The sequence below is a fragment of the Lathyrus oleraceus genome, chromosome 4 (genome assembly GCF_024323335.1).
Source record: "Lathyrus oleraceus cultivar Zhongwan6 chromosome 4, CAAS_Psat_ZW6_1.0, whole genome shotgun sequence".
Taxonomy (NCBI): Eukaryota; Viridiplantae; Streptophyta; class Magnoliopsida; order Fabales; family Fabaceae; genus Lathyrus; species Lathyrus oleraceus.
In genome coordinates, this window is record NC_066582.1 from 299,535,213 (window position 1) to 299,546,375 (window position 11,163).

At 34.2% G+C, this 11,163-nt stretch overlaps 1 protein-coding gene across 1 annotated transcript; it reads left to right on the plus strand.

Moving 5' to 3' along the window:
- The first annotated feature begins 3,045 nt into the window (after positions 1-3,045).
- LOC127075233 (single-stranded DNA-binding protein WHY1, chloroplastic) lies at positions 3,046-5,821 on the plus strand. The gene is made up of 7 exons (XM_051016721.1): positions 3,046-3,378; positions 3,662-3,762; positions 4,192-4,284; positions 4,644-4,738; positions 4,889-4,962; positions 5,100-5,188; positions 5,453-5,821. Exons 1-7 carry the CDS (start codon positions 3,150-3,152, stop codon positions 5,582-5,584), a joined length of 813 nt encoding a protein of 270 aa, XP_050872678.1. The 5' UTR covers positions 3,046-3,149; the 3' UTR covers positions 5,585-5,821.
- The last annotated feature ends 5,342 nt before the right edge of the window (positions 5,822-11,163 follow it).

Here is an 11,163-nt window from a genome sequence, read left to right on the forward strand (position 1 = left end):
TACGCCTATTTCCAATTAAGGATCAACGTCTATGTGAACCCGCAGTTTCACCGCTTTCCGATTCAATATCTAGAATCCAAGCCACTACGTCTATATCCAATTAAGGATCAACGTCTGCTACGCCTATTTCCAATTAAGGATCAACGTCTATGTGAACCCACAGTTTCACCGCTTTTCGATTCAATATCTAGAATCCAAGCCACTACGTCTATTTCCAATTAAGGATCAACGTCTGCTACGCCTATTTCCAATTAAGGATCAACGTCTATTACCATGTGAACCCACAGTTTCACCGATCCCACCATGAAGTCGACCATGCCATGAATGAATGTACAAATACCAACACATATGCAATTAAGATCATCTCTACCATCTCAACATTCCACATATCACCATAATTCAACTATATGGATTATCCACCAATGGTACATATACACATTCATGACAATATATCATTCACAAATATATGCTAATTATCAAATACACACACTTATATTTCATTTCAAAATGATTACAGCATTTAAAATCCTCAATTTTTCATTTTTCAACAGTGTTAACCGGTTAACGTTTTGAGGTAACCGGTTAACGCGAGGCAGATTGCACTTTCTGGCAGATTTCAACAGTGTTAACCGGTTAACGCAAAACAGAACACAATTTCTAACAAGTTTTTAACAGTGTTAACCGGTTAATGCTTTTGGTTAACCGGTTAACGCAAAACAGAATGATATTCCTGCGTTAACACAAAACAGAATGCAGAATTTTCTGTGTTTTTCATCGTTGGAGGACTTTCGGACCTCCGATTTCGATTCCGTAAAAATCCAAACGCTCAGAAAATTATAACTCATACAATACTCTAAGTGTATAAAGTTAATATACAGATTTAACACAATTAGATCACCACAAATCACGAATACTCATCAAAACCTAATAATTTCAAAATCATAAGAATTAGGGATTTCAACCTAAACATATTTCTACCCATTGACCCAATCATACTAACCCATCATAATAAGGATTCTCCCCCTTACCTCTTCAATTTTCTGAAAACCTTAGCTTCTCTCTTGTTCTTCCCCTCTTCTCCTTACTTTTCCTCTTTTCTTTCTCTGTTGCCGTCAATGATCAAATGAATCCTACTTCTCACTCTCCTCTTACTATTCTAGTATTTATATTTGGGCTTAAAGAATGATACCTCTAATTTAATTAATAGGCCCAATAAGACCTAATATTAAAATATCTCTAATTAGTTCAATTAAATTAAACTAACACAATATATCCACCAAGTTAATTAATATAATTAATTATTCAATTATATCTCATATCAACTAAAATAATTAATTAACACACCAAATTAATTAATATAATCAATTATTATACTACCTAACAACCAATTAATTAATTAACACTCCAAATAAGTAAAATAAAATATAATAACAATAATATAAGAATTAAATACTAAAAATTGGGTTGTTACACATACCACCTCACCTATCTAGATAAACTTTAGGCGCCCTTGAAAGAACTTTTTCAATTAAGTTATTATAGAGTCAACTTTGTGAATAAGATAAAACTTTGGCATAATTGGTCACCAAGTCCCTTAACTTAATTTAATATTTCACTTTAGTCTCTTAACTAAAAAACTGTTATACTTTAGTCCCTTAAAAACAGTCATGTTAGCCGATTTGATCCTTTACCTTAAATTTTGACAAAATTTGTTAAGTTTTACTGACGTGGCTTTTTAGCAAGACTCAAGGTACAAGTCTGACTTAGCAGGTGTATTAAAAACCTGATTTAAATTGTGGGTTTTGTTTTCGAAAGTTAAAAACTCTGGAAAATCGTTAACAATGCGTAAAAAATACAACTCTTCATAGGGAAACACTTTAGTGAATCATTTTATTTGTTCAATCCTCAGTTTATGCTTGTTTTTATTTTGTAAATCTTATAAGAAAGGACTAAAACACTGAATAAGATTTAAGGAACTAAAATTATCCTTTCATTTGATAACATAACATTTAGTCAAGGGTATCAAAAGAGACTCAGAAAATGTTGGTAAACAACATTACACTTTACAATATAGTCAATATTACAGAAAAATGAGATAATGTTGACAAATGATATTAAAAAACTTTCTTATAGGGGTGAAAGACCGTCAGGCACAACCATCATCTCTATTTTTTTTACAAAAAGTCTATAAGCAGTGAAAATGCCATTCTTCCCGTAAATAACAAATACTAGATATTATGTGATCTGTTGGATTGTGGATCTTAAATGGCAGAACATGATTTCAAGGCTGTTAGTCGTGAAGTTTCAATAGGTTTCCCACTTTCACCTTTAGGTGGCAAACACCTTTTAGAGAAAAATGCAACAATACTTCTAAGATCACCACTGCTCTTTTCTGTCAGATCAACCACACATTTTTGTTTTTAATATAGAAAGAAAACAACTTAATCAAAAAATGGATTAAATTCTTAAAAGAGATGATATCATACTAGGTTTAACTAATAAGGCAAACTTAATTAATACTTCTTTCTTCACCTAAACATATATAAAATCATAAACTTAGTTTAATTAGTACAAAACTCTATCATACAAGAAAACAAGTAGTTTTAGCATGTGGTCATGCCATAATTGATTATTCCTAAGAAAATCACTATATAAAGACTTACTCACCTGATCAAGGTGTTAATTTTTTAGGCCTGAATGTCATACATTTTCTTTCCTTTTGATTTTTCTTCTTACTTATATGAAAAGGGAAATACTTGAATAAATAACATTAACCATTAGAGTGTAGATCTCCATCAGATTTTTGAAGATCTAATATCGATTAAAGGAGAATAGAAAAATAAAGAAGGAGATGGATGATTGTGGTGGTAAAAAAAAGAGAAGAGAGAAAAAGAGACGGAGAAAAGAGAAAAACCGATGACAACTAACTTAAATTTTTTTTATTCTCCTTTTATTAAAATTTCAAAATTTAGATAAATAATTATAAAGAGGAAAAAAGTTTATTAGATTTTAAATCTCTAGCAAAATAAAAGTTTCCATTAATAAAATAATTTTCTTGCCTTAGCAAAACTCTTCCATTCAAATATTTGTCTCATATATCTTGTTTACTCATTGAGACTTTCAAACACAGAAACTGAAAAGTAGCGAAGATGTCGCATTTGCATTTACAGCTACACTCACAAGCACCGTCGCTCTCTTCTTCTTCAACTTCTCGTTTTTCTTTCCTTAAGCTTTTCACAAACAACACTTTCTCTTTATCTCCAACAACAAACTCTCTTCCTTTCAAACCCTTAACTATCAGATGCCGCCACTCTGACGTCTTTGAAACTGGAACCAACCCTTCTATTCCCACTTCAACCCCCAACAACAACCCTTCAGGTTTTTCTATCTTCCCTTTTATTTTCTTTAACCGTTCCATTTTCTCTTAAACTTGTTCCGTTACTCAGAAATAACTAAACCCCATTTTTTAAAAATCATTTTTTTAATTGTTTTTTGGAGGCAAATAAAAATAAAATATAATAAAAATTATGGATAATGAAATGGGTTGTCAGTGAAACTAAGGATTTGGAAAGGGTTGTTTGTTATATGTTTGTTTATGTAATGCACTAACTTGTTTTCATGTTTCATGTTTCATGTTTCATGTGTATGTGTGGATTTTCAGTTGGAGCTTTACCACCTAGGGTTTATGTTGGTCATTCCATTTACAAGGGGAAGGCTGCTCTCACTATCACTCCTCGACCGCCGGAGTTCATGCCTTTGGATGTAAGTATGACAGTGTTGGATAAACGGCTATTGTTCCGCGATATGCAGTTTAGTACAAATTGTTGTCAAATTGAAGTTATAACATTGTAGGGTAACACATTATGTGTTAAGAGTCTCATTTCGGACCGTATATAGTCTGAGCATGTGTCTATAAGTGAGAGCAATCTTCCCTTACATGTCAATTTTGTAGGGATGGGTAATTCTTAAGATGGCCAAAGCCTTGTTTAAGATCTGTTAGGCCATCTATTATTAGGTTTCTGCTATCGGGCCACCCACCATTTATTTCCACGCTCCAGATGTTCAGTCTTGGGGGCGTGTGGTGGTGTGTTTTAGTTTTGATTGCGCTGGTTATTGTTGGACTGTGGTGTATTCTTTGTGGAGTTGGAATTGAATGTTTTTAATGTGGGAGGCTTTTGGTGAATTTTGTAGTCAGGGGCATATAAGATATCTAAGGATGGTTATGTGCTGCTTCAGTTTGCCCCATCGGTTGGTCCGCGCCAGTATGATTGGAATAGAAAACAGGTCAGTTTGTTTCTTTAATTGTTATTGCAAGTTGAGAAGTTCTTATGTACTCTGAGAGAATTATGCTTGTTTTATTGAAAACAAAAGACATGGATTGTGCCACAATATAACCATTTATGCCATTTGATTAGGATTAGAATTGGAATTAGAATACTAGTGATGAATTTTGGGTTGAATTTGAACTGTTTGAGAGTGTTACTCTTCGAGTATGCAAGTGTTTTTTCTGACAAAACCTGAAGGAGTTTGTTATGGTTTTAATCTCTGATTTGAAAGTTTTTTTGTATGGTTATCTGTTAGAGTTCCGAGGTTGGTTTTCTAGGTTAAAACGCAAGGTCATTATCTAGTTTACTTGAATGCAGGTTTTCTCGTTATCGGTGGATGAAATGGGAAGTGTGATTAGCCTTGGTGCAAGGGACCGTTGTGAATTTTTTCATGATCCTTACAAGGGAAAAAGGTAGTTTCTATGCTTACTTCCTAAAGATTGGTGTGTTATAAGAACTCATGCCCCTGTAGTCGGATGCCCTGCACGACTATCGACTGAGCTGGTTTAACGGAATTGGTTGCTATGATTCTATATTCACTTCCAAAATTGTCTTTTATGCAGCGATGAAGGCAAAGTCAAAAAAGTTTTGAAAGTTGAGCCTTTTCCGGATGGTTCTGGATTCTTCTTTAATCTCGGTAATCCTCTTTCTTTCATGAGCCTTAGTTTGCGATAACTGAACTTATCTTTTTTAATGCCAATGTGCAATATAAATGAAGAGTTAAATTTATTAATATTTTCTTGAGTACTTATTTTACTGTGACATTTTTCGAAGGTGTTCAAAACAACCTTGCGAACTTGGAAGAAAGCATCACTCTCCCCGTAACAAAATCAGAGTTATCAGTTTTGAGCGCAATTTTCAAGGTATATCTCGTTCTGACTTCTAATTGCAAAATTTGTATTGCTGTGACAAGATTCTCTGGTAGTTCAATGGAAAGTTTGCTGTGGCGAGATTCTCTGGTAGTTCAATGGAAAGTTTGCTGTGACAAAACTAACTTATCTTCATTAGAAAAAATGAAGTCTTAATAAACGTGTTTAGATTTTCTGCGTATCGATTGAAAAAGAATGTGTTCAATTTAATTAATATTTAACTTATTTTGATCATGTTTTTGGTTTTCTTGTGTGTAGTTCATCATGCCGTACCTACTTGGTTGGCATACCTTTGCAGACTCGATAAATCCGGAATATTCTGTGGCGGCGGCGAGTGTGGCACGCAATGCCAACCCCAAATATGGAGGAGACTATGAATGGAGCAGATAGGGATATGCTATTTTGCTTGTATTACACAACCCTCTTCACACTATGAACTTCTCAACTTTTGAAATGTCTTAAATGGTTTTTACCTGTCAGATTAGTTGTCTAAGGGGAATTGCCCTGGTAACTTTTTGTTGAAATAGATGAGTAGGATTCTTGGTGATATAATTTTTTTAGAAAACCAATCAGAATCGTTATAAAAGTTCATCAAAATCGAATCAAACCATTTCATTTTATCTTGAATCGAATTGAACTAAATTGTTAGTTCACTAAGTTCAGTACAATGGTTATGAACTTCAAGTTTTACTGAACTGTTATACTTTCTCCCGTTTGATATTTTAGACTATATATAAATTGTTGATAAGCATTTTACAAAACTAAAATATAAAGTTGTATACTGAATTTTCTTGAACTGATCCATTTAATCCATCATTCACAAAATCACCATTAGCCAATTTCTTGACTTTGAGTTTAGTAGGTTTAACATGATAATTCCCGTTGAAACAATTTAGAAGAATCAACAGACTTTTTCAAGTTATCCATAGTTGGAAAAAGTGAATCAAAACCAATAAATTCTTTAATCTCATTCACACTCATCAATAAATTCTTTAATCTCATTCACACTCATCATATTAAATATCCAACACTTTAGACCTGACTGACTTCACACCACACCAGGAGGTGTCCGTGCTTCATAGTGAACATCCATAATAATATCATAATCGGTTTTCAATGACTAATATTTAACAAATAATATTTTTAATTCATAAACAGAATTTCCAAAAAAGAACAAAACTTGGCAATTGTTGGAATTAAATCGTAGTTTTGAAGATAATTTGAATCAATCTTGATGAACAAGAATAAATCTTTTTGATTGATTGTGTCTCTCGTTCTTCACTCTTCACTTGAGTGATTCAATCACACTTTAATTGCAAGATGATTATGCTGCACAAAAATTTAAAGGAGGGGAAGGATTTTTAGAAGAAAAGAGAGAGTGAGTTAGGGTTATGGGAGAAAAGGATTTTTTATTGAATTCTAACTGAATTGTTGCTTTTAAAAATAAGGGTGTCTCCCTATTTATAGCTGAGATTGCCTGTACACCAAACAATATCTCTAACTAACTCTATTTGACCAGGTACAATGTGTATTTCGACTACATATCGAATACCCACAACTTCAACTCCCACTTAAAATATTCGACTCTATTGGACTCTGTCGAAGAAAACTTCTTCGACAACTTCATACAGACTTCGACACTGTCGAATACAATCTTACTTAATACAAATGATTACACATTTAACACACCACCTAATTCATTGTGTCTAAGCTATCTACATTCATAATTATTTTCAATCTCTTGAGTAATTCGACCTGCACAACCTTCGTCATCATGTATGCAATTTGATTCTCTGATCTGCAATGTTCCAGGCTCAAGCTTCCATTCGCTACTTGTTCTCTTAAATAATGAAATCTTATTTTGATGTGCTTACTTCTTCCATGTACTATCAGATTCTTTGCTAAGTTGATAACTGGCATGTTGTCGATCTTCATGGTCATTGCCCCATGATTCTTCCTCGTAAAATCTTCGATCAAATTCACCGTCCATGTTGCTTGGCATGCACATAGAGAGACAATTATGTATTCAATCTAACATGATGATAATTCTACAATATGTTCCTTTCTCTAACTCCAAGCAACTGGTGTACCACCTAACATAAACACATAACCAGCTGTGGATATTTTATCCTCAACATCACCACACCAACTCGAGTTAGTGTATCCCACAAGTTTGCATTCTTTTCATTCGTCTATTGCAGGAAACAAAATTCCATAATCGATAGTTCCTTTGATATACCTTAGTATTCTCTTTGAGGCTGCAAGGCGTGATACCTTTGACCTTTGCATGAATATACTCACCATACCTACACTGTATGCTACATCAAGACTTGTGTGACAAAGGTATCTTAATGATTCAATGAGTCTTATATACTGAGTTGGATCGTCCTCATCTTCGTCTGGGTCTTTTGTCAGCTGCAATCTTGTTTCGGTGTCGAGGTTGCATTGCATTCTTCCATCTCAAATCTTTTGAGTATGTCACTTGCATATCTTATTTGGTGCATGATTAAGCCTTTACTAATCTTGTATAATTCGATTCCAAGAAACTATGAGATATTTCCCAAGTCAAACATTTAAAACTCCTTGCTTAAGTCATGTTTGAAATCTCTGATCTCCTTCTTGCAGTTACCTGTTATCAACATGTCATCGAAATAGAGATATAGTATAAGAAGTTTACTCATGCTTCTTCTGACATACACACCATGCTCAGTTGTGCACTTTATAAACTCGCTCTCCCTTATAAATCCATCTATCTTTTTACTCCAAGCTCTTGGAGCTTGTTTGAGTCCATACATGACTTTATGCAACCTGTATACCTTTCCTTCTTGGCCTTGATTCACAAAACAACTGGTTGTGCTACATAAATCTCTTCATCTAAAAGGCCATTCAGGAATGCACATTTCACATCCATCTGACACACATACCAGTTGTATATCTTTGCTATACCAAGAGCCATCATGATTGTTTAGAACCTAGCAACTAGTGCAAAGACTTCATCAAAGTTAATTCCTTCTCTCTGAAGAAATCCTTTGACTACAAGTCTTACTTTGGGTCTGGTTACTTCTCCTTTTGGATTCAACTTTACTTTCTAAACCCATTTCACATCAATTGCCTTTTTTCCTTGTGGGCAATTCGACTAGTGAACATGTTTTGTTTACTTATATGGACTTCAGTTCCTCTATCATTGCATCCACTTCAAGTCCTTCAATTCCTTAGTTACATTGACCGGCTCAATATATGCATAGAAAGCATAATGAACTAGTTCACCTTCATCATCGACCACATCATGCGATGTAATCACACATTCCTGTAACCTTGCAGGCACGTTTCTTGTTCTTTGAGGTCTGCTTGTGCCTGCTTGACCTCTGACTTCTTCTAATCAATTTTCTCTGTTAGCGTCACTAGCTAGTTCATCATATAAGATTCTCATTGAATCCTTCTTAATGTTTTTCAGTCCAGTCCCACTCCTTAAGCTCATCTATGATCACATCCCTGCTGATCACAAATTGCTTGTTCACTAGGTCGAACAATTTTTATTCATCAGTTGAGTGATATCTTATCAGGATCATTTGGCTTGACTTGTCATTACATTTTATTCTCAACTGTTTAGGCACATGTCTATGTAGTATAGATCCAAAAACATCCATATGACTTAATATAGGCTTGACACCAAACCTTCTTCTGGTGTGATTCTTTCTAGCTTCTTAGTCAGAAATCTGTTCAGGATGTATGTTGCAGTCGACACAACCTCACCCCATAATTTATTAGGCAAGTGCTTTCCTCTTAGCATACTCCTTAGCATGTTCATTTCCTCTATGCAGTTCCATTTTGATGTGGAGTGTAGGGTGGCAACACCTTATGCATAACCCATTCTTTGTCACATAAAATAGTAAAGTCATTGAAAACATACTCTCCACCATAATCAATTCTCAAAGTCTTGAGCTTTCGACCACTTTGTCTCTCCACCATATATTTAAACTTTGTTAATACCTCAAGCACATCACTTTTCTTCTTGATTAGGTATATCCACAGTTTTTTGACTAAAATCATCTATGAATGTGATAAAGTATATGTTACCTCCAATTGAATCCAACTGGATAGGACTACACACAACATATAATATCACTTAAAGAATTTCCTTCGACTTACTTCCTGCATCTTTGCTGAATCTGTTATTGTGTTGCTTTTTCTGAACACATTGTTCACCTACTTCATTTTGAGTGTTGATTTATGGTAATCCTGAAACCATGTTTCTTTTCTTGAAATTTTTAATGTCTTTGAAGTTGAGATGGCGAAGTTTGTTATGCCATAACCATTCATCCCTACTAGTTGAAGTTTCCAGAAACTTGTGCTTAATCATATTAAGTTCAATCTTGAAGGTTCTGTTTTGTGACATATGTGCCTTCAGAATTAACTTTCCACTTGAGTCGAGAACTCTCATCTTCTTATTTATATCAACACTTTGTAATTCTTCTAGATCAGTTACCCTATGCTGAGAAAATTTCTTTTCATGCATGGTATGTATAATACATTGGAAATCACTGAACTTTTGCCATCTTTCCTCATGATAAGAACATCACCAATACCTTCAGCAGCCAGGATATTTTCATTTGCAAATTTTACCTTGTTCTTCATCGAGGGACTTATGTTGACCAACCAATATTTTCTTCCAGTCATGTGTGATGAGCATCCTGGGTCTAGGTACCATTGGTCCTTGAATCTCTCTTCATATTTTGTTGTAACCATTAGTAACATCTCTTCTCCTTCATGTCTTGCAAGTCTTGCGTCAGTTTCTTGATTATTTTTTTATGGGCAATCACTAGCATATCGACCATGTTTCTGATAATTGAAACACTGAATATGACTTTTATCAAGTTTCCTATTACCACCTCTTCCTCTACCTACAACACCACCTCTATGATTGCTTTGGCTCGTGGGTTGTTTACGTAACACCCTAAAACCACCACTCAAAATAATACGGAATAAACCAATTATAAAACACTACTTCACATAGGATCTCACACAATCTCCATATTTAACTTGCTCTGTAACATTAAAATAAAAAATTTAATTCAAAACACCTGTCATCACATGTCCGCCTTTACTTAGGCTCATCGCAGCAGAATAAATCATTAAAAACAACAACTCAATCAAATAAGTTCAAATATGACTTTTATTTAAAATTAAACTCAATCAGGGCAATATGCCTTCATCATCAAAACAACTCAAAACCAGGAGTTATAACATTTAATCTCACAACAATAACTCATAATAAAACAAAAAATAACGTTCGCTTGCCCAATGTTACAGATTAAAGCAACGATAATCTAAAGCACATAATACTAGAAAGGAAGAATAGCCTCAACACCATCCTTCAACTCTAAAGTAGCTACTCATCTACCTATTTATCTGTACCCCCAAGAAGGAGCATAAAATGCCATATTAAAACAAAGGGGTTAGAATACGCTCAAAATATATAATGGTATAAAATAATGCAAGGGTAGCCTAAGGGGAAACATCAACTTTCATACATTTCAATTACACAAATCGATACAACAATTACTTAATAACAACCCCAGGAAAATCATACGCACAACCTTTATGTAATGCAATGCAACAAAGAATCAACTCATGCATGTGGTACCAACTCAACAAAGGTTTTTCATACGAACCGGGTCCCAACATATGAGTCCCGATCCCCCTCATCTGAGCTTTGGACAAACCATTTATCCTAACATCTGAAACTTGTGACTCTCCTGTTCACAACAACGACAACATATGATGCATGCACATTATAATGCACAACCATAAAAATTCAACAACATATTTACAGTTCCATATCTAAGTGTAAATAACAACATCAAAGTAATCTGGACAGCTGGAGTACCCACCATAATCTTAATTATATGATCATCACATAATTATCTCATCATCAACAGAACTCAACATCATTAGATTAATCAAACTTT

Excerpts from the sequence above, each read along its gene's own strand:
- LOC127075233 (XM_051016721.1), top strand. The coding sequence starts at position 3,150 with ATGTCGCATTTGCATTTACAGCTACACTCACAAGCACCGTCGCTCTCT. Across the intron at positions 3,763-4,191 it reads CGGAGTTCATGCCTTTGGAT|TCAGGGGCATATAAGATATC; the intron begins GTAAGTATGACA and ends TGAATTTTGTAG. Across the intron at positions 4,739-4,888 it reads GATCCTTACAAGGGAAAAAG|CGATGAAGGCAAAGTCAAAA; the intron begins GTAGTTTCTATG and ends TCTTTTATGCAG.